This window comes from Malaclemys terrapin, chromosome 2 (genome assembly GCF_027887155.1).
Source record: "Malaclemys terrapin pileata isolate rMalTer1 chromosome 2, rMalTer1.hap1, whole genome shotgun sequence".
Lineage (NCBI taxonomy): Eukaryota > Metazoa > Chordata > Testudines > Emydidae > Malaclemys > Malaclemys terrapin.
Window position 1 is genome coordinate 181969065 of NC_071506.1, and position 24709 is coordinate 181993773.

The 24709-nt window shown below is 40.9% G+C and overlaps 1 protein-coding gene across 3 annotated transcripts in view; it reads right to left on the reverse strand.

Moving 5' to 3' along the window:
* The window catches only part of VSTM2A (V-set and transmembrane domain containing 2A), a 31100-nt gene extending 16761 nt beyond the window's left edge, over nt 1-14339 (reverse strand). Inside the window, exons 1-4 of one of the 3 annotated variants that reach the window (XM_054018536.1) lie at nt 13848-14336; nt 11679-11845; nt 10541-10591; nt 3311-3647 (exon numbers count right to left, since the gene is read on the reverse strand). In XM_054018536.1, coding sequence (XP_053874511.1) covers nt 3311-3647; nt 10541-10591; nt 11679-11845; nt 13848-13926 — 634 coding nt within the window. In that variant the 5' untranslated portion in view covers nt 13927-14336. Of the gene's footprint in view, nt 1-3310; nt 3648-10540; nt 10592-11678; nt 11846-13847 lie in introns of all 3 variants that reach the window. The other 2 variants (XM_054018537.1, XM_054018538.1) reach the window with 2 other exon arrangements.
* Nucleotides 14340-24709: the final 10370 nt, after the last annotated feature.

Below are 24709 nucleotides of genomic sequence, written 5' to 3' on the forward strand. Positions count from 1 at the left end.
TGCGATATGGGAAAAGAGCTTAATTTTCTTTTGAACCACATAAGAAAATTAGGGCAGACACATGTTGATTAATTGCATTAGTAAGAAAGATCATCCACAATGTGCCTGCCTATGACTATTATCTCTGTTCTGCCATTCTGATGTCCCGAAATTGAATGCCTCCTTTTCCTCAGTTGGAATCACTAGACTTGTAGGGTCAAATTCTCCACTGCCTGGTACCTTGTGTAGGCATTTACACCTCTGTAAAGTGAATTCAAAGTGGGTCTAAAATATCACCAAATCAGACTGAAAGTAAAAATTAAGGCTCCAGTCTTCTCAATATGAGGAAAATTGATCTTGATCCTCAAAAGTTAAACTATTGGTGCAGACTCCACTGTCAGTTCCAGTATGGCTCTTGAGTGTTGATTAGGAGAAATCAACATAAACTATATTGAGTCAAAATCAGTACTGGTGAAAGTCAATTTTCCTCAGTAGGGGAATTTGGCTTTGAGAATGGAGCATGAAACTTTGCTCCATCAGAAACCACACATGAATATAAAAGATTAAATTAATAATACTTTATTATTAGAACTGTCTGTAATTGGTCTACAATAAATATCATGTTGAGAAAATGTTGAAGCATGAAGATAAGCATACTTCTTGCCCTCTGAGAGCTATGACTGAATGTTATTTTGATTTTGGAATGCCCGTAACAATCAATGAGAGGTTTGCTTCCAGATCACTGGCAGGACACAGCCCTTACAGGGCAAAATGTTGGATAAATTATTGAATTAGTGAATTTTTTATACCTGATATGCTACCAGAATAGTTTAATGGATTACCTGCTGCATCCACACTCTGGCCAAGGTGCTTAAATATGTGTCTACCTTTAAACTTCTAACTAGTCCCATTGACTCACAGATAGAGCTGTTTGAGGATTTCAGGTTCTGATTTGCAGGAAATTCTGTGATTTTGAAATTAGTTTTGTTCTGAATCTGAATGAAAACAAAGGATTTCTAAAATTCCTGTGACATGAAATTTACAGAAAAAAATGTAATCATGTCAATCAAAACACTTTGTTTCAATAAAATTGAAACATTGCATTTCAATGTTTACGTTTTTATTTTATATATATATATATATATATATATATAAAATAAAAGAAATTTCTTTATTTTATTTAAAAATCAAAACATTCTGTTCCAAAAATGTCACAGTGGAATGTTTTGACTTATCAAAATACTTATTTTTCCCAATTTATTTCCCAAAAGGGAATTTCTTTGGAAATCAACACATTTCCGTAGGAAGTTTCAGTTCCAATGAAATGACATTTTCTGATGGCAAAACATTCAATTGGAAAAAATTTGAGCAGCTTTATTTACATGGTTAAAATTAGGCACATGCTTAAGAACCTTGCTCAACTTCATTCTTTTTCAGTAAATTAGATGTAACCCAGATAATCATAGGAATGTAGGACTGGAAGGGACCTCAATAGTTCATCTAGTCCAGTACCTTTCAAAGAGGCAGGAGTAAGTATTACTAAGAGCCATCCCTACCAGGTGTTTGTCTAACTTGTTCTTACAAACCTCCAATGATGGAGATTCCACAAACTCCCTAGCTAATTTGTTCCAGTGTTAACTACTCCTACAGCTAGGAAATGTTTTCCTAATGTCTAATCTAAATCCCCTTTGCTGCAATTTAAGCCCATTACTTCTTGTCCTGTCCTCAGTGGTTAAAAAAGAACAATTTATCACCCTCCTATTTATAACAATCTTTTACATACTTAAAAACTGTTATGTCCCCTCTCAGTCTTCTCTTTTCCAGACTAAACAAACCCTTTTTTCATCTTTCTTCATAAGTCATGTTTTCTACACTTTTAATCACTTTTCTTACTCTTCCCTGGACTTTCTCCATTTTTTCCACATCTTTCCCAAAGTGTGGTGCCCAGAACTGGACACAGTACTCCATCTTAGGCTTTATCAGTGCTGAGTATAGAGGGAGAATTACTTCTGGTGTCTTGCTTATAACACTCCCACTAATATGTCCCAGAATTATGTTCTCTCTTTTTTTGTATTACATTGTTGACTCAAATTTAGTTTGTGATCCACTATAACCCCCAGATCCTTTTCTGCAGTACTCCATCCTAAGCAGTCATTTCCCATTTTGTGTTTGTGCAATTAATTATTCCTTCCTAAGAGTCGTACATTGCATTTGTCCTTATTGAATTTCATCCTATTAATTTCAGACAATTTCTCTGGTTTGTCAAGGTCATTTTGAATTCTAGTTCTGTCATCCAAAGCACTTGCAACCCCTCCAGTCTTGGCATTATTTGCAAACTTTACTTTCTATGCCATTATCAAAGTGTACTTTCTATGCCATTATCAAAATCATTTATGAGGATATTGAATAGAACCAGACCCAGAACAGATCCCTGCAGGACCTCACTCGATATGTCCTTCCAGCTTGACTGTGAACCATTGATAGCTACTCTCTAAGTATGTTTTTTCCAACCAGTAGTACAACCATGTATAGTAGGTTTGTCTAGGCTATATTTCCCTAGTTGGTTTAAGAGACGATCGTGCGAGATAGTATCAGAAGCTTTAACTTGCACAGCTGAATTTTCACAACTTTTTTTTTTTTGGTCGTTTTGCATTTCCAAAGAGCTTGTTTTAATCATTTGTGTGTTCTATTCCTTCATTCCCTCACTCTCACCGTCACTATCATGTAACAGAGGAGGGTCACACTGTATGTATAATTGTAGCATTCACCATTGTATATTAGATGGCAAACACTCACGCCAGTGTAGGTTATTCATAGCTTCCAAATAAAACAGAGGTTAATTTCTGTGTGACAGAAAATGAGGCATTGCCATGTTAGTGTCTTCACTCTGATGACTGACTAATGGCAAATGCATATTCTCTGTTCAACCATTCCTAAAGCATACGCAGTGCAACATTTTCTTCAGCATTTATGTGACTTGGGAGTTTAAGTCCCATTTTCAGAAATGAGATAAACACTAGGGACCAAATCCTCAAATGTCTGTAGGCACCTAACTCCCACTGATTTCAATGGAAGTTGGGTGTTAAATATCTTTGAGGATCTGGTTTTAGAAGCCTACGTTCCATTGACTTCCAATGAGATATAGACTCCTAAGCCTCTAACACATTTTTGAAAATGTTTCCCATCATATTTAGTTTCAATTACTTATGCTTGGCATATTTATGTATATATTGGGCACCAACCTTTCCCTATCACAGTGATCCAGTTTGAGTTAACCTCATGTTGCATGCTGGTTAGCAAGACATTGAAATGCTCAAAATGCTTATCATACCTGATTGTGGACTCTGTTTTGGGATTTTAGCTGCTGCTTCAGGGCTGGCGGTGGAGCGCATTCGCTGATTGGAAGAGTTATGGACGCTACTGGGAACAGCTGCTGAGATGTTCTTGCGAGGTTTCATATCTTGCAACCACATTGGGGATGCTTCAAAGGCCTGCATTCGCCGAGAGTGGCTGTTAGCATTGACTTTGAGAAATGCCTGGGCCTTGTATTCCTGAAGGTCTCCATAGTTGGCATCTGTCACCCTGCACTCATACAAGCCTTCATCCTTTTTCCTCACTTTTGAAATCTGCAGCTTGTGGGAGATGTCATTCCCTTGTACTTTCACTGTCTGCAAGTTTTCCAGGAACAAAAAATATCAGACATTACCATTCTGACATTCTTTCTCTATGAAGAATATACTGACAGACAGAATGCAGCTATCCTAAGGGTATGTCTACACTGCAGTTAGACACTAGGGACTGGCCTATTCCAGCTGATTTGGGCTTACAGGACTCAGACTGCAGGCCTGTTTAATTGCACTGCAGACTTCTGCGATTGGGCTGGAGCCCTGGCTCCAGGACCTGCAAGGTGGGAGGGTCCCAGAGCTCAGGTTGCAGCCTGAGCCTGGAAGTCTACACTTCAATTTATCGGTCCCAAAACCCGAGCCCTGTGACCCCGAATCAACTGGCAAACGCCATCTGCAAGTGTCTAACTGCCATATAACAGATCCTAAAAGTCCATGGGCCAAACCAATGTGATGTAATTTTGCTTATTTCAGTGAAATTACACCAAAGATTAATTTTGCTTTCTGTAGGCATAGGGACAACTGGTGACTTAATTCCAAATCTACTTAGATGGTTTTCTCTGAAATGTTAATTGGCCTCAGACAAACAACCCAGTCTCCCATGCTCTTTAATTAATTCTTTCAGATCATGAGCATTCTTAATGAGCTTTCTTGCATGAAGCTGATGTCAGTGCATTTCTTTGGTTAAACCTTTCCAATTAGATGACTTTATTGAATCATTCAGATTTCGAACCACTGCATTAACAGCCTTATTGAAGATGTTTGCCAATGTTTAAATTTATTTAACACTTTATTAGATTATCTTGTAGTCTTCATTGTTTTAAAAATTATCACTTGACATTAAATTTGTCTCCTTCAGGCTTGTGCAAAACATTTGCTAACTGTAATGTTAAGGCATCTGGTGACATGTAGCCAGTCCCCCCCCCCCGCCCCCTTTATTTATAGAAGCATGTGCTTATTAAAATATTGTGACATCTCTGTGATTTGACAATAGAACATAGCTCATACTCTATGTTATGTTGGGAGGCATCAGCTAATACCAAGACATGCAATGTATCCCAATCCTAAAGCAGCCTAACACATTTTTCACCTTGTATAATTAATTTAAAAGCACAAATTATTTATTTTTGAAGACGTAACAAGACATTGCAATTTCCTCATAAGTGAAAGGTACTAAGAAACGCTAGCAAAAATAGCAGATTTTTTTCTGTACACTTCTTTCCTTATAGTCATTTATATTTAATTGTATATTACTTGATATCTGTGATACCAGAACACTTTTTCATTTATGGATTACCCTAACAGCAAGCCAGTTTGAGGGTTCATCATCATTGAAAGCTATGAGTTTTAGGGAGTGCCCTTAATTCTGCTGCCTATATCCGTTATATAAATTCAGATGCAAATGTAGCTTCATTTCATGTAACTACAGAAGATTGAAGGCAGTATGCAGTAGAGAAACATTTGGATAATGAAGATGTGACAGATCTTAGAAAAGGAAAAGTATTACACTGCAACCAGGTATATGTTATTTATGATTATTCAACATAATGTTCCTGACAACTTGGCATATCATAGTCACCGTTTTGGCAAAGCCCTTATCCTGCCTGTTGTGTAATTTGCAGGGCAATACTTGTGGATACATGACTGCAGCAAGAAATGTGATAGACTTTTAAGCATACAATGTTATTGTTCCCAGCTCTGCATATGAATTATTTTATATGGCAAACTGTACTCACGGTATAAATTAAATGTTTCAAGCATAATGTAAGCAACATTAAATCCACAGAAAGTGCTGGATAGTTAATCTTAATCAATAATAATATAATACCTATACTGATCCAGTTATCAAAAAAATTAAAAAAAGAAATTGAAAGGGCAGTCAGCATGTAAATTGTCTCTGTGGGCCAAATTCTGCTGTCATGAATCCCCATGCAACATCAACAAAGTCAATGGTGTTCCAGGGAAGTAACTGAGTGACTAATTTGTTTTCTCTTTAGCCATTTCTACATTTTAAAATGCAAAGAAAGCATGCTTCATTATATAGTGTTCCTCTTCCAAATGACATATTCATAGATTCTAAACCCAGAAGGGACCACTATGATCACCTAGTCTGACCTCCTATATAACACAAGCAATAGAAGGTCTCCAAAATAATTCCTACAGCATATATTTTAGAAAAAACACCCAATCTTGATTTTAAAATTGCCATGGAGAATCCACCATGACCCTTGGTAATATGTTCTAATGGTCAATTACTCTCACCATTAAAAATTTACACCTTATTCCAGTTTGAATGAGTCTTATCTTCAACTTCTGGCTATTGGATTGTGTTATACCTTTCACTGCTAGATTGAAGAGCCCATTATTAAATATTTGTTCCCCATACATGAACTTATAGATGCATAGGTGCTGGAACTAGGGATGCTGGGGGTGCTGCAGCACCACCTGTCTTGAAGTGATTTCCATTATATACAGAGTTTACAGTTTGGCTCACTGGTTCTCAGTACCCCCACTATAAAAATTGTTCCAGCGCCCCTGTATAGACTGTAATCAAGTCACCCTTTAACCCTCTCTTTGTTAAGCTAGACAGATTTTGCTCCTTGAGTCTATCACTATAAGGCATGTTTTCTAATGCCTTAATCATTCTCATTATTTTTCTCTGAATCCTCTCCAATTTATCAACATCCTTTTTGAATTATGGGCACCAGAATTGGACAAAGTATTCCAGCACCAGTTGCAGCAATGCCAAATACAGAGGGGAAATAACCTCTCAATTCCTACTCAAGATTCCCCTGTGTATGAATCCCAGGATCACATTAGCTCTTCTGGTCACTGTGTCACACTGGAAGCTCATGTTCAACTGATTATCCACTGTAACCACCATGTCTTTTTCAAAGTCACTGCTTCCCAGGATAGAGTTCCCCATCCTTATATATGGCCTGCATTCTGTGTTCCCAGTTGCATATGTTTACATTTAGCCGTATTACAATGCATACTGTTTGCTTGTGCCCAATTTAACACACGATCTAGATCATTCTGAAAAAGAGACCTGTTCTCTTCATTATTTATCATTCCCTCAGTTTTTGTGTCATCTGCAAACTTTATCAATGATGAAGTTATGTTTTCTTCTAGGTCATTGATAAAGATGTTATATAGCATAGAGCCAAGAAGCAATCTCTGTGGGACCCCACTGGAAACAGACACACTCATTACAGTTCCTTTTTGAAAACTATCAGTTAGCTAGTTTTTAATACATTTAATGTGTCCCATGTTAATTTTATATTATAGGTTTTTTTTTTTTAATCAAATGTTTTGTGGTACCAAGTCAAACACTTTACAGAAGTTTATGTATTTTATATCAACACTATTACCTTTGTCAACCAAACTTGTAATCTCACAAAAAAAAAAAAAGATATCCAGTTAGACAGGATCTATTTTCCATAAATTCATGTTAATTTGTATTAATTACTTCACCCTCCTTTAGTTCTTCATTAATCAAAACCCTTAACAGCCACTCTATTAGCTTTCCAGAGATCGATGTCAGGATGACATGCCTATAATTACCCAGGTCATCCTGTTTACCCTTTCTAAAAATTGGCCCAACATCAGCTTTCTTCTAGTCTTCTGGAACTTTCCTGGTGCTACAAGTCTTATTGAAATATTAACAGACCAGTGAGCTCCTGAGTCAGCTCTTTTTAAATTCTTGGATGCATGTTATCTGGATCTGCTGATTTTAAAATGTCTAACTTAGTAGCTTCTGTTAAATACCCTCCAGAGATACTAGTGGAATGGAAAAAGTGTTTCTCCCCAAAATACAGAAGAGAAATATTTATTGAACAATTGTATCATTACTGATAATTCTAGCATTTCCATCTAGTAATCGAACAGTACCATTGTCAGGATTCTTTTTATTCCTAATACATTGAAAAAATTCCTGATTGTTTTTAACTCTGCTGGCCATAGATTTCACCTCATGTCCCTTGGCTTCCCCCTTACCAATTTTCTTCAATTCCTAACTTCTGATTTATATTCTTTACTATCAACTTCCCCTTTCTTCCATTTGTTATATTTTGTTTGTTTTATTTTTTTATAGTTGTCTTCATTTCCCATTAAACCACGTAGGTTTTGTTTTTGTTTTTTTAGCCAGGGCATTCTTCTTCAGTTGTGAGATTGTGACTTTTGAGGCATCTAGTTAGGTGATCTTAAATGATTCCCAATTATCATCATATTTTTCTGATTATATTCTTTCTCCCAGCTGATTTGGTTCATAAATGTTTTTTTCAGTTTTGTGAAACTGGCTCTATTAAAGCATGTATAGTCTATATATATTGCTGGTCTGAACTTAATTCTTCTTGCACTTTTTAAATGTCATCAAGTCATGATCACTTGTACTTAAGTTACCATTAACTTTTAGTTCTGTGATCAGTTCCTCTGTATCTGTTAGGTAAAGGTCTAATATATAATTTCCCCATATTGGCTGAGTTAGGACATTGTCATCTATAATGTTTAGAAATTTCAATGATGCCTTATGCTGGATTTCTCATGCTGCCTGTACTATGTCACTCAAATTGAAGTCCCCTATGATCATTTTTTTTCCCCTATGCATTATTACTCAGTGCATGAGGAGATGTCTCAACATTGTTAAAAACCCAGCCCTTACATATTACCATCTCTTAATAAGGATTTACCAACCACAGTTAACGGTTTATTCTCCATTTGGTATGGATACATTCCACTAATGCTAATAGGAATTCTATTCATGCATCCAAAAAAGGCTCCTTTTATAGCAAGTATATTTAGAATCCCACTATAACATAGACAACATTTTTTATTACAAATATAAAATATCTATTACACAAGCCTATCAAAATATTGGGCTGTAGAATAGAATGGCCTGGCTTTAAATATCGACACACATAATAAGAGATACTTTTAACGCGAAAGGCCTGAACTGTTACAAAGATGAGCCAATTCCTGTAGTTCGTATTCAGTCAACATTCCTATGGGCTTTGATGGAAGTTTTGAATGAGTATGTTCTGAGTAATTAGTGAGTTTATTGGTAATGGTTGTATTTCTATTGCAATAGTGCACAAATACCCAAATCACGGGTCCATCAATCCTCATCAGAACAAATGGTCCATTCCATGAAGGGTTTATAGGGTAAAGTGACAAGCAACATAGGAAATGTGAGTGAGAAGGCTGTGGACAAAATGTGTACAGTGTTTAATATAATGTATATACATTAAAATGTCACTTCAACTATGGCCAACTGCCCTTCAACCTAACATTAATTAGTTGGCTAATTATTTGTAGGCACCAGAGAAGAAGGGAGTGAAGGTTTTAACATGCATGATTATCATATATTGCTGATTAATGTGGTTGTTGCTGATTTAGGGCCAGACTGTGCCTGTGTCGGACTGCACTGCCCCAGTGGGAGTTCAAGATAAATTCTGTCTGAGAGGCAAAATCCCTCTGGAGATCATGTGAGATGTGTACACTGCAGTATTTGTTAAAAATGAACAATGGTCCCATCTCCTTAAATCTCTGGGGTACTGGAAGGGAGGTCCTGTGCCCTGCTACCAGGTCCCGCACTGTCTGATCCATAATTGTGTGAAAACTTTAATCTCCAAATGGAAGATAGTTAATTCCAGTACTATAGAATCTAACCCTGAAGGCTTGACACAGAGAGCATACCCAATAAAATCAATAGAGTTATTGCCATAGGAAGAACTGCATCCCAGCTCTTATCAGGTCAGATGCCCTCTCAGCAGCATCAATGTCTGTTCTCTGCCAGCTTTAACTAATTTCTGAAATCACCCATTTAAATAGCTACATATTCAGCTGAAGGGAAATGCCATTCCAAGGCAAACTTTCAGCATTTATTCCTCATTTAGAATTCTGGGACTGGATCAACCTCTCCAGGGATCAACCCCTCAGGAGGGGCTAATTGGGGGTGGGACTCTGTGCCAGGTGAGAATAACCTTGAGGAGTTGCCCCATTTTCAGAGTGTAAGAGGGCATAGTGAGCTTTTCTCCTGTTGAATAAGCCAGAGGGTGCACCCATCAATTTAATGGATCACCAGATGGCCAGGGCCAGCCAAAGGAAATCCATGTACTTCTGTCAGCCCTGCATCCCCTCCATCTTGTCCTGTCACCATGGTTCCAATGGAACTGTGGTAACAAGGCTTCCCCAGCACCATCAAAAAAGGAGGAGAGGGAGAGGGATCTTGCCACCAAGAGGAGATTCCAAAGCAAAGCTAGTACAGTCCCAGGCAGGAAAATCTGGGAGGAGGGGGGCGATTTGCATGGCACTGGTACAGGAACCTCCAGCCTTCACCGCTAGCCAAATTGTGCCTAAACCACTGCCCACCTTTGGCATGCTCAGTTCCCCACCTGCTTCCCCCCAGGCAGATCGCAGCCCCATGGAGATCCTTCTGCAGGGTCTTGGGAAGTAGGTCTGGGGTGAGGTGAAAAGGGGAGCAGTGCTCAGGAGGATACGGATCCACCTTTCCTTGCAGGATGAGGAATATTTGGGGCAACCATGCTCTGGCACTTGATTTTGCTTTTGTTGAGGAAATCTGTACCAATGCAGTTTAATGAACCCATTGGGGCTATATTGTTTCTGTGATAATGTGTACTGCGCTAGGAAAGGTTTCAGAGTACCGGCCGTGTTAGTCTGTATCCGCAAAAAGAATAGGAGTACTTGTGGCACCTTAGAGACTAACAAATTGCATCTCTTTCTGAGTCTGTTTCTCATCTTGTAGTAAACAGCCTCAGAGGGGGTGGGAGGAACAGAGAAACTAAAGTAAGCTCCATGACTGTGATTAGTTGGTTGCCCACAGGCTTTTGGGTGCATGTTAAATTAATGCCAAACGTAAAGTAATTTACTATGTAGGAATGCTCTCTTTTTTTTTTTTTTTTTTTTTTTCAAATACTTACACTTATCTTTGTTCCGTCATTGTCCAAGTCTCTCTCTGGTAAGAGCTCCACCTATTGGGAAAGGATAACATTTGTGAGGAGCTGTTGCCGTGCAGTGCTGGGCTACTGGCCCTTGTGCAAAATAACCACTAAAGCGCAGCAGATTATTTCAGCCAGCCTTTCCCCGAGAACACTGGCATGCTAAGTGTGCCACCTATAGGCAGAACCTCATTGGGAGAGCTGAACAGACTGAATTTAGCTTCAGTTCTATACAAGTGCTATTGCGGCAACCAGCATTATAGAATTGTGGCACACTGAAAACACTGTATTGAAAACGAGAACAGATGCGTAGTGTCTTCTTGTAAGACTAAACTGTCATTCTCCATCCTATTATGATCAGGCTTCAGGAAGAATCCTCAGTATAAAACTCGTGTGGACGGCTTAGGAGGATTAAAATGTTAGAGAGAATGATTCCCCCCCCCCCATCCTATCTCAGGGAAAATGTTCAAGGCAAAGGGAGAGTTCCTTCTCCCTTTTCTTTGCATAAGTAAGGGCTGAGCCCAGTGGATGCTTGTGTGGTTGTCCTGAAATCCTAAACTGATTCCTATTAGAAAGATATTTAATCATTTCAGTGTAACTATCAATCAGAAACAATGCAAGGGGGAAAAACCGAGGTTCTGTACAGAAAAGAGTCCTCGCCACTAGACTTTGAAGGCTACAAGAGTGTTGTTGTTGTTGTGTTTTGGAAGTTGTGAATCCCCAAAAACATCTTCCCCCCCCCACACACACACACACCCATGCCTGCCGAATGAGATTTACAGATTCCAGTGCCCCGATGGCTAATAAGAGATTGTTGTAATATCTTGACACTTGGGAAATACACTCTTGCAAGCAGCAACTCTATTAACATAGGATTTGTTTGACGAGAGAATCAGACTTGAGAAATCCATGTCGCTTTCCTAAGATGTGAAGCTGAGCTAGGGGAGTGGCAGGCATCCCCTGGGGTGGGCATTTCTCCCTGCAGCCTGCTGTGCTACAGTTCATGGGTAGCCTTAAGCCTTCAGCGAAATCCACTACCCCCTCCCCCCCTTTTTTGGCGTGCTTGGGTGGATTGGCCTCTTGGAGGGGAGGGGGAAGCCCAGTGGAGGCGCATCGGTACCTGAGTGCCTGTCACTTCGCCTCCAGCCTCCTGCTCCTCGGCTGCTCGCAGAAACCACCACTGGATCTCGAGGTACACCGAGGCGGAGCCGCTCTGGAAAGCGCACGACATCTCCACGTTCTGCCCTTCAGTGGCTGTGACATTTCGGGGGAACTCGGTGAATTTTGCTGCAAAACAAACGCAAACAGCTTATTGGGATCTCCCGCTCCTTCTTCTCTCCCCTTCCCCCCCTCCATTTTCGTCTTTTTTTTTTCTTGTTCTCTTTCTCTCTACCTTTTCCCCTCCCTGTTTCCTTGTCCTTTTCTCACTGCCTCCTTTTACATTTCCCCATTACTATCGCTCCCATTTCTCTGTTCCTCATCTTTTCTCACTCCCTTTCCCCATCCCTATTCTCCTTCTCTTGCCCCCATCCCCCGCCCCCCGCTTTGTCTCACACATTTATATATTTTCGCAATCCGCACAACTCCCGCTCTTGTGCTCAAGTCCCGCTAATGGGAAAGCTAAATACCCCCTCTGATCGCTCCCCTGGGTTAAGAAAGTTACATATAATTAGATCCAAATATCCTTGGGTGGAATGCAGTATTTCACCAAACACACTGAGGGATTTCAGTGAAAGGCAATTTGGAAAATCAGCACCGCTCATGCATTGCATTTCCTAGGTGAGTGCCTGTGAATGATTAAACTCTACATGGTTAACTGAAATAGATATTTAGAATGTGTAATGTGCTAAGAGGTGCGTTATGATCACTCATCAAAATGCACGTTTCAAACACATTAACTGAGTCACGTATTTCTTTTATGATAATTTTTGCTCTCACAGTGAAACGAATAAACAGTGTTTCTTATCATTCTTCATCCTAGCAGACCCACTTTCCAAAACGAACAAACACCTCCTCTTTAAATATGACTACTCCCATCTTACCACACCATTCTACGGTTGAGCAAAATTCCTACAAGTGCACACAGTGCAAGACACCAATGCTTCTTAAAAGTCAGCATCGAGCCTCCCTATATGTTCCTTAGGCTCGTGTGTAGCTCATTTAAAAATCGAGCAAACTTGATGATAAATCTTGTAGACCCCATCCTGGCCAATGAAAGAAAAAAAAATAAACCTCCTGGTTCAAATCTAAGAAACACTGGACAGGAACAGACCCATTGCTCAAAGAATTCAACAGCCAGTTATCCATTCCCAGCTGTGTGTTGTTATAGGCTGACAAAGCTTAGGAGGGAATGTTTGCAGTGTGCCCCTTTCTCCCTAATGCGTCCAAGCTCGTTATTTGAAGTTTATTTGTGGGGTGATTTGGGAATATACCGAACCCCCTTTTGCTTTCTAAACACTTGTACTATGAGACAGAGGCATAAAAAAAGCTGCTATTTCTTTTATTTTACAGTGCCTCCTTCCCCCACCCCGCGACATTCTTTTTAGTCAACGCTAGCTATTCAGCTAGTTAACGGGCAAAGTGACTCTTCACTCTGCATGCTCACGGATTGAAAGAAGTTTTCCTCCCTGGTCAGTGTTCAAAAAAAAATATCAAGACAGGAGTTGTGTTTGCAGAAATGATGCAGCGTTCAGCGGGCAGCCTGAGACGCTCTGTCCATGGTGCTGAAATGATCACTGCAGCCCTCAAAGTCCCAAACAACTGGATTCTGCAGAGCTGGGGCTGCTTGGAATGCAAGACGCCCTTTTTAGTGGGGTCTTCAAAGAAGTCGATCTTTTTTTGAGATCTATACATAATCACTAAAGGGAAACAAAGGGCTGAGACTGAGGATCACGGAAAAGAGTGGAAAAGGAGCCAGATCCTATATAGATTGCAATATTTAATGAAGGCACACGATTTAGCCATCTTATATTATGTGTGCAGGTAATAATTAGGTATGCATGGGTGGGTATTCGCTGTAAACATACATATATACCCAACCCAAACACGCGTATGTATGCATTCATTACAAATATACACTCAGCATTTTCGTCCGTCCAATGTATTTCTCATTTTCCCTCCTTGCAATCTAGTATGAGCAGTCCGTTTAGGGGTAAACTTCTCCCCTCTTTTGCTGTTTGTAATTTCTAAGGCTTGGAATCTATATTCTCCTATGCATCTTTTTGGGAGCCCTGCTTCGGATTTTAGGGAGTACACACACGCACACACATTTGACAAAGAGCGATCTTACCTTGGGTAGAAAGTCCTTGTTGAATATACAAAACGGAAAAGAAAATGCATCCAACATAAGCCAGAAAGATCCCCATCATTCCAAAGCGAAGCAAAAGTCACATCAGGGTAACAAAAACCAAAGGTGCCCTCAAAGAAAGGAATCACACACACACACACACAAATTTACAGAAAGGCTCTGCGCTGTAGCCCTGGCTGCGACACTGCGAGCATTCTGCTACTCAGTGGAATCTTTTCTTTGGGAAGAGAGGGTATTGCAATACACTGAGGGTTCAGATGAGCTGGCTCGGGCTCTGTGATGCTTGAAGTCCAGACCCAGACTAAAAAAAAAGAAACGTTGAAAAGTGGATATCAGCTGCCTTCTCTGCCTTTTTTCAGCTACCTGGCAGCTCCGTCCAACGTCAGCTCCAGCTGCTCAGGATTGCGTGATGATGACTGCCCTCCCTAAACGCTGATCCGGCTTAGGAAGTGGGGAGTGGGGGGAAAGGGAGGGGAGGAAGGGAGAGGAGTCTACTGTGCTTGCATTGCTTCAACTTTTCCCTCTAATGGCTGCGATGATGCCTTTAACCCTTCACGCCTTCTGGGTTCTCCATACCTCTCCACCTGCTGTTACTTGGGCTGGGTAACATGCTGGAGGAAAGCCGACTTTTGCGTATGACTGTGGAACCTAGGAGCCTTTATTGTACTGATACAATCTCCAGTCTGGCATCTCACATCGGTCAGAGACTAAGAGGGCAATGGAGTGGTTTGTTTTTTGGTGGGTCTCTCTCTCTCTCTCTCTCTCTCTCTCTCTAATGTAGGAGAAAACAGTTAAATATTAGTTAATATTATGAGTATGCTGTTGAACTTCTTGTTCACTGTCCCAAATAACTATGATCACCTAATCTTTTTCATTCAAAATGTTGTTGATCAGCTTTTTTTTCCAAAATAGATTAACAAGATTTAAAAATAATCAGTTGCTCATAGGATACATGTATTTATATATGATGTTAGGATATATATGGGGAAATACCTATACTCACTTATACATGTGTATGTGTGATTTGCCCAGAAAAAAAATCAGTCTTTGACACTTTGATATTCTATTGATGTGTCATAACAAAATGTATATAACTATAGTACAGAGAGATTTTTAACTACATAAAGAATTTTTCCTTCCAGACTGTATTCATTGCACATTCCTTGTATCGACCGGGATTCATAAGACTATGATACCATATTGCAGTCAAGAGGCAACCCTTGACTATAATAGGTGTTCAAAGAGTCTTAAAAAGACCCCTCTGTCCAAAATATCCTGCTGCCTATAGGAAAGGGCCATCCAGAAAGTATTCCTGGCACTAAGGAAACAATAAATACCTTTCCATGGATATCAAAGACTACGAAAAAATCAGGACATGAAGTGGATATATGACAAGTAGTCAGACTGTCAGATCGTTTATATCATTCATAGATATAAGCTAAAAACTAAACATTTAGAGCCATTTAGGAAAGAACTGTAGCCATAAAATTACATTATATCCATATGGACAAACTGTTTTCCCATTGAGTGAAACGTTGGGGGGGTCTGTCATTTAAAACAATGGAAATGCAGCAGTTCCACAATGGTTAAGGAGCAACTTTTGCTTTACTCACTGCACCAATCTCTCTCAGATAAAGTGATTATATCTACATCAGACATTTGACATAAGAAAAATAACTATTTAGAACCTGAACATGGGATTAAAGTGTCTCCAGCTTTAAAAGTGATTTCACCTCACCATTTATTTATTTTACAAATGTCAGACTTCCCCTCGATATTTATATAGCAGAAGGAGATATTTCCCCATGATAATGGTCTGTTCCACTGATGTCACCTTTTAAGTATAGCGATGGTTTTTAATAAAAAAGAGTACAGTATAAATACACAAAAAATGACTGCAGATACAGCAGAAGTACTTAATTTGGAAGGGCTTATTTTGCTATAGAGGTTGTTCTTATGGAGGTCATGATAAATGTATCGAAAACCAGAGAAAAGTCTACAAAAAGAAGGAAGAGAAAAACAAGTCCTTAAACATAATAAGACTGAATTTTCAGAAGGAACTAGTGATTTTGACATCTCAGTTATTAGGTATCCAACATGAAACACCTGATTTTTCAATGGTGGGATCTCAGCATTTTCTGAAAAGTCAGGCACCTTTCAGGTGTTTCAAGCTGAGCAGCCAAAATCCCTACTCACCTTTGAAAATATAGGCCGACTGATTATATGCTTCAGTTTAACTACATACGTGTCATCAGTAATCAACGTAAATGACAAATTACACATACATTATCAGCAGTCAAACTGAATGCAAACTAGATTGAAAAAAAGATTTTATGCAGCATCACCTGGTTTGGAGGGAAAGAGGGAACCATAAATAGAGCAATCTTTTTCCAATCCAGACAAAATTTAATTTTTGCAATTTGCAATTCCAGGTGAAAGCAAATAGATTTCTCAGAAAGGTCTTATAATCAGCTGAAGTAACTAAAACTTATGCTACCATGATAGCAAGGGGATTCTTTACTGAATATACAAAATAACATCTATCCTTGTTAATTTTAGAAAGCTAAAATAGTGAAAAGAATCCTAAAACTTGGACTATGGTCAGTATATTGCTTTATTCACACTATGTAATAGTGTTATATAATGTTATCAAACGTTGCTAGTAGAAATTATTAGCTTTAAGCAGTTTCACATAGAAAAAAAAATTCCTCTTCTGCCTGTCTGAGTAAAATGCACTCTGATGCAGAGACCTTGCCCAGAGTCAACTGCATCATGTACGTCCCACATTGGGGCTATAGGGAAGTACCTGGACCAGATATGCTGGGAATCTCTGCATTCCTCTTGTGCTGCAGAAAGGGTTTTTATGCTGACCCTTATATGGTGTGAAGGTCACTGATGGTGGCTTGTGGGAGGAGTTATTAAATTGATGTTTTTGCCACTAGAGTGGCTCTAAGACATGCGTAACTGGCAAGGAGGGGCTGTGGACACTCAATGCATAAGCTGGAGCATCTGCACACAATAAGGGAGAATTTCAAAAGTGCTTAAGGATTTAGCAGCAGAAATTCTATTGATCTGGATCTGAATATTGCAACTGCAGCCTATTTTTAATGGTCATTCATTATAATTATTGTTTAATATGTATATCACTGTAGCACCCATTCAGGATCAGTGTGACCTTGTACACTGTTCAAACACATAGGAAGATGGGTTCTCTAACCCAAGCAGCTTACAAGCTCAAGAAATGTATACCTCTATTGACTGGTCTGAGTGACTTCAAGGTTCATATTGATTATGAATTTTCTAGGTGAATTATTGATCCCATTCACAGTATGTCTTTATCTAGATCTATTGTTGGAGAAAATTTGTCAGCTCCTTAAGAAGGGAAGGATGCCAGCATCTGTTAAAGAAACTGTCATTAGGTTCCTTCTCAAGAAACCATTTCTTGATGTGGAAAATCTTACTTATTGATTTGTCTCAGATTTCTCATTTTTGGGGAAGGTTATCAAGAAAATTGTGGGAAAACCAACTTTAATAACACCTAGTTTTCTTTGATCCCAGCTATGACACTGGAAAACCAGGTGCCAGTTCATGCCAAGGCCCCAGGCCCTACTGAACACTGACAAATGCATAGCTGGAAACCAATCTGGCTCACCCTAATGACCGTATCCCATACTATAAGTTAATATTTATATGTTTGCCCTGTAATTATAAAGAAAAAATTGCTAAGGGCTTGTCTACACTTACAACACTGCAGTAAAGCATCTGCACCAGTAGTAGTGCTTAGTGAAGATGCTACCTATGCCCTTGGGAGAGCTTCTTCTATTGGCATAGGTACTCCACCTCCCCCAGAGATAGTAGCTATATCTAGCTATATCACTGGGAGAAGCTATCCCATTGACATACCACTGTCTACACGGGGCGGGGGGGGGGAAGCGTTAGGTCCATATAACTACATTGCCCAGGGGTGTGGATCTCCCACACCCCTGAGTGACGTAATTATACCGACGTAAGTTTGTAATGTAGACCAAGCCTAAGGGTATGTCTACACTACGAAATTAGGTCGATTTTATAGAATTCAATCTTTAGAAAGTGATTTTAAACAGACGATCGTGTAGGTCTCCACTAAGCGCAGTAGGTCGGCGGAGTGTGTCCTCAATACCGTGGCTAGCATCGACTCACGGCGTGGTGCACTGTGGGTAGCTATCCCACAGTCCCCTCTGCTCGCTGGAATTCTGGGTTAAGCTCCCAGTGCCTGATGGGGCAAAAACATTGTCGTGGGTGGTTTTGGGTACATGTCATCAGTCTCCCCTCCCTCACTCACTCCCTCCTTGAAAGCAATGGCAAACAATCCTTTCACACCTTTTTTCCTGGGTTATCCATGCAGATGCCATCGCATTGCAAGCATGGAGCCTGCTCAGCTCAGCTGTTGTGAGCATTGTAAACACCTTGCTCATTATCCTGCAGTATGTGCAGAGCCTGGCTAGGAGCCACAAGCATGAGGACGATTGTGAGGAGGACATGGACACAAATGTCCTTGAAAGCACTGGATGTGGCAATTGGGACATCATGGCAGTAGGGGGCAGATTAATACAGTGGAACACCGATTCTTGGCCCGGCAAACAAGCACAGACTGGTGGGACGGCATAGTGTTGCAGATATGGGATCATTCCCAGTGTCTGCGAAACTTTTGCATGCGTAAGGCCACTTTCATGGAACTTTGTGACTTGCTTTCCCCTGCCCTGAAGTGGAAGAATACCAAGATCAGAGCAGCCCTCACAGTTGAGAAGCAAGTGGCGATAGCCCTCTGGAAGCTTGCAACACCAGACAGCTACTGGTCAGTCGGGAATCAATTTGGAGTGGGTAAATGTACTGTGGGGGCTGCTGTGATCCAAATAGCCAATGCAATCACTGAGCTGCTGCTATCAAGAGTAGTGACTTTGGGAATGGGCAGGTCATAGTGGATGCCTTTGCTGCAATGGGGTTTCCTAACTGTGGTGGGGCGATAGACAGAATGCATATCCCTATCTTGGCACCGGACCACCTTGCCAATCAGTACATAAACTGCAAGGGGTACTTCTCAATGGTGCTGCAAGCACTGGTGGATCACAAGGGACATTTCACTGACATCAACGTGGGATGGTCGGGAAAGGTGCATGACACTCGCATCTTTAGGAACTCTGGGCTGTTCGAAAAGCTGCAAGAAGGGACTTACTTCCCAGACCAGAAAATTACCATTGAGGATGTTGAAATGCCAATAGTTATTCTTGGAGACCCAGCCTACCCTTTGCTCCCATGGCTCATGAAGCCATACACAGGCAGCCTGGACAGTAGTGAGGAGCAGTTCAACTATAGGCTGAGCAAGTGCAGAATGGTGGTAGAATGTGCCTTTGGATGTTTAAAAGCCCACTGGCGCTGTTTGCTGAGTAGGTTAGACCTCAGCACAACCAATATTCCCATTGTTATTGCTGCTTGCTGTGTGTTCCATAATGTCTGTGAGAGTAAGGGGGAGACATTTATGGCAGGGTGGGAGGTTGAGGCAAATCACCTTGCAGCCAAATTTGAACAACTAGACACTAGGGTGATTAGAAGAGCACAGCTAGGCATGCTGCGCATCAGAGGGGCTTTGAAAAACAGTTTAATGACTGGCCAGGCTATGGTGATAAGTTGTGTGTGTTTCTCCTTGATGCAAAACCACGCCCTTTGTTGAATGTACTTCCCTGTAAGCCAACCACCCTCCCTCCTTCGACCACAGCTGGCAAAGGAAATAAAGTCCCTATTGTTTTGAATCCATTCATTTTTTATTTATTAAAAAAAAGTGAGATCACTGACAAGGTAGCCTGGATGGGGTGAGGGAGGAGGGAAGGACAAGGCCACATTGCTTATTATAGCCACACCACAAATTCAAGCTGTTTGAATGACAGCCTTCTGTTGCTTGGGCCATCCTCTGGAGTTGAGTGGCAGGGTGCCCAGAGCTTCCTCCCCCCCGCATTCTTGGGCGTCTGGGTGAAGAGGATATGAAACTTGGCAAGGAGGGCAGGCGGTTATACAATAGATGCATGGGGGGTCTGTGCTCTAGTTGCCTTTCCTGCAGCTCCACCAGATGCCTGATCATGTCCGTTTGCTCCCCCATTAGCCTCAGCATCTCTTCCTGCATATTCTGATCATGCTCACTGTATGCTTTCCTGGCCTTTGCCACCGAATGCCTCCATGCATTCAGCTGTGACCTATCAGTGCGGGAGGACTGCATGAGCTCAGAAAACATGTTATCATGAGTGCGTTTTTTTGCCTTCTAATCTGCGATAACCTCTGGGACGGAGATGATAGGGGGAGCATAGAAACATTTGTACCTGCAGGGAGGATAAAAAAAGAGAGTAAAATTTAAGATACATTTTGAAAACAAAAGGGAGACTCTTTCACAGTGAATCAAGCAATTCACAGCAGACTGCACATGTGCTTTAGGTACAAGGTCACATTTTGCCTTTTATAATGAGCGCCTGCCAGTATGGTGATACATCACACACAGCTGGGAAACAGAATTTTGTTTCCAGGCAGCCATGGTAAGCCAAAGGGTATGCAGGGTTGGCTTTTTCTGCCTTCATAACATGTGGGAATGGTTTCAAACTGTAGCACCCTCCTTTTCCATAGCAAGCAATGCCAGTAGGGTTTGCCATTTAAAAGGAGGGGCTGAGGTTTTGGGGTGGCTGTGCAGCACACCCAGCCTCCTCCCCACCCCCACGTGGCTATTTTCTGGGATGATCCCTTTTAACCAAGTGCAAACTGCCCAGCATGAACGGCGTCCTTTTACTGTTCCCTTACAAAAACTCCCCTATTTCAACCAAGTGACCATGAATGATATCACTCACTTGAGGCTGACACAGAAAGATAAAGACCAAATGTTTCATGAATACGACCAAAACCCAAGACCATTTGCTGCCATGCTTTGTGCTGCAATGATTTCAGACTACTTGCTATTGGCGTGGCGTGGTAAAGTGTCCTACCGTGGAGGATGAAATAAGGCAGCCCTCCCCAGAAACCTTCTGCAAAAGCTTTCAGAGTACCTCCAGGAGAGCTTCATGGAGATGTCCCTGGAGGATTTCCGCTCCATCCCCAGACACGTTAACAGACTTTTCCAGTAGCTGTACTGGCCACGAATGCATCCCAATTCTTCAGGGCAAATCAAACATTAAACACAATTGCTTTTAACCCCTGTAGTGTTGTTACAAATGTGCACTCACCAGAAGTGCCTTCTCCGCCTTCAGGGTCCGGGAACCCGCCTTGGAAGTGTATTGGCTCCAGGGTGATGAAAAGGTCCTGGCTACCGGGAGAACGGATTCTCCACTTGCCTGCTGTGCATTCTCCTCCTCCTCTTCCTCATCCACAAAATTTTCCTCTGTGTTGTGTGAGACTCCCCCTTTGCAGGTGTCCACAGACAGTGGTGGGATACTGCTAGGGTCCCCCCCCAGAATGGCATGCAGCTAGTCATAGAAGCAGCATGTATGGGGCTCTGACCCGGAGCAACCATTTGCCTCCTTTGTCTTGTAGTAGGCTTGCCCGAGTTCTTTGACTTTGACGTGGCACTGCTGTGTGTCCCTGGTGTAGCCTTTCTCCACCATGCCCTGTGCGATTTTGACATATATATTATCATTTCTTCTGCTGGATCGGAGTTCTGCCTGCACAGATTCTTATCCCCATACAGCAATCAGATCCAGCGTCTCCCGTTCGCTCCATCCCGAAGCTCGTTTGTGATTCTGGGACTGCATGGTCACCTGTTCTGCTGCGCTCGCCATGCTGACCAAACAGGAAATGAAATTCAAAATTTCCCGGGGCTTTTCCTGTACACCTGGCTAGTGCATCAGAATTGAAAGTGCTGTCCAGAGCAGTCACATTGGAGCACTTTGGGATAGCTCTCGGAGGCCAATACTGTCAAATTGCACAATGCTGCATCTGCATTACCCCAAATTCGACCCAAGAAGGGCGATTTTAGTGCTACTCCCCTCATCAGGGAGGAGTACAGCAGTCAATTTTAAGAGCCCTTTAGGTGGACAGAACGGGGTTGGTTGTGTAGCCGCATTGCTTATAAAATCGACCTAATGCAGCTAAATTCGACCTAACCTCGTAGTGTAGACCAGCCCTGAGACTGTAAATTCCCCACAGCTGGGGAGAAGCATTACCCAGTTTGAAATACTCCATAAGAGGTATTATCTCGTGCCCATCAGGAAAGGCTATTGCATCCAAATGAGCCATTGTGAAACAAAGACTTTGTTGATTGCTTCGCCCAGAGCAATGAAGAGGGTATATGCCCAAGCCTTTGTCCCATCACAGCTTAGACACTGGGGGAAGGGAATAAAAATACCTGTTAAGAAGAACTTAGTATTTCTTTGCTGCTTGACTTCTGAGGGGTGAGGAATCCCCAGCTGTTTTGCCTGGATTAGCCCTAAAGAATATTCAAAGTCTGCTTACAATAGATGTTGTGATTACCTTTTGAAACCTGACTGTAACTCATTTGTGTGTGTAGGATTACCTGCTTTAACCTTGTAAATAACTCTCATTTCTTTTTCCGAGTTAAAATATCCGTAGTTAGTTTACTATAGGATTGGCTACAAGATATGTCTTTGGTGTGAGATCTAAGGTGCAAATTGACCTGGGGTAAGTGACTGGTCCTTTGGGACTGGGAGTAACATGAATATTTTGTGAAGTAAAGTGACCATCTGTCACAGAGTCAAGCTTGCCTGGGTGGCAAGATAGATCAGAATGCTGAAGGAGACTTCTGTGACTCTGTTAAAGCTATATAGTGCCTGAGGAGTTTAAATTTATTATTTGGTTGGGGAAATCTAAGTAAAGAACTCACAACAAGTTTGGGGTTTGTGCACTGTTTCTTAATAGTCTGTCCTGAGGTTGTTATTCTCACTCGTGAGCCACTCCAGACAGAGTGACACCACTCATTCATGTTTTAGGCTGTGGTATTGTATGTACAATCCTTTTGGAGACCGAGGAATATGAAGTGTTCCTTTTAATTATTTTAGATCTATCAGATGACTTTTTTTACTCCTAACCATGAGGTATTGTTGGCATGTCTGCTGATCCTAGCAAGGGTTGACAAAGTTGCTCTTGAATGGCTCAATTTCTTTCTTTGGAATGGTCCCAGAGGGTGGTATTGGACAATTGATCATCAGGGGATCTCTCATCAGAGATTTGTCAAGATTCTAGTATATTTCCCCTTCCCTTCAATACTTATGTGAAGTCATCATGATCCTTAATGAAATTATTTTGGCCTTCTGGAGGTAGATGACATCTAACTCTATGTATCTAGGTCTTTGGACTGGATGGTTCATTTGAGCAATACATCCAGCATCTGGTTGAGATGTAGATGAGATTTAGCTGGCTGAGACTCAATCTAGAAAGGATATATGGATCTGTGGCTGCTTGAGTGTGTCCAGTTAGTAGCAGTGGGCAAATGTGCTTTTTCATATGCACTTGGCAAGAAGGGTGCAACCTTTTCTGTAGATGTGAGCCCTGCCACTATTAACCATGCCTTTATATTTTTTTCTGTATAAATCAAATGATTCCTTTCTTTCAGGAATAAAATACAAGTAAAAAAAATAGCTACATGTACTTTTGCAATGTTTTCGATTTACGTACCATGCCTAACCATGCAGATAGCTACACACATAATACATTACTGATAGCCACATGGTCTGTATACGTACATATTCAGTCATAGCTGCATAAAGTACTTGTCTAGGTATATGCTGATAGGCAGCCTGTTGGGGATAAATCCTTCCCTGTGATACATTTGTACAATTCATAATTTAAATTATTTAAGTGATTGGGGCTTACTAAAGGGCATCTGAAGGCAGAATAGGCCCTTAGGGCTTTGCTGATCACACTGTTATGTAGGCTTCCTCAGCAGCACAAAAAGAGCTTTCTCAGGAACCATTTGTTTAGCCTGTTCTGTCAAATGTCTTTATTGCTAAGACTAATTAGAGTTCAGTGTGATTGAAGAATGTGTAATACCATTCTCTGTCCAATCATCTGCCCCTTTTTCATAGATTCTAGCTTCAACATCTGGCCATTGAATTGTGATCCTTGCCCTGGTGAAATACAAATTGTTATACCTTTGATCCTTGAACATGTGTTACATGGGCTAAAGAAGTTTGTTTATTTGTTTGTTTGTTTTTAAGTTAACCTCTCACTGAATTTGAACATTAATGATGTATTACAACTTTATGCTTAATATCAGAAGTCATTTACATTTTTAGCCTCTTGTTCTTAAGTGCTGCTGGTAGAGGTAAAGAACATTCCTAGTGCTTAGTAGACAACAAAAGTGGGGGACTTAATCTTGCAGCAGCTGCCATGACCACCATCATGGCAGATATCCTCACAAAGCAGCAACTACCAGGGTGAACAGCAGTTAGTTTGATCCCAGCATCAGAAAGGACTGAATAAGAATTGGCATTAGTGTTTTGGGATGGGCCTGGGGAAAAAAAAACAATTTGGGGACCCAATCATCAATTATTTCCAGACACCATTATCACATTACTGTAAGTCAAGCCAGCCTAAGCATTTTTGGTAATGTTATCAGGTGATGCCTTTCGATACATCCCAAATTTTGGACTCATTTTATACAAGTGTAAGTGTAAAAGAATGTGTATGTGTGTCAGTCAGTGCATAGGTATCTTTAGCTTCATGCTCATGCTGCAAAAGTGGAGCCCAGTTGGTTGTTCTTTTCAATCCTAGAGATCAACTTACCATTTCAAAGATATCTTTGCAAGAAAAAATTGAGCTATAAACTTTTTAAAAAGAAGAAGTTGGTTTCTTCATGGGTCCCTTCTGGCTCTGCTAAC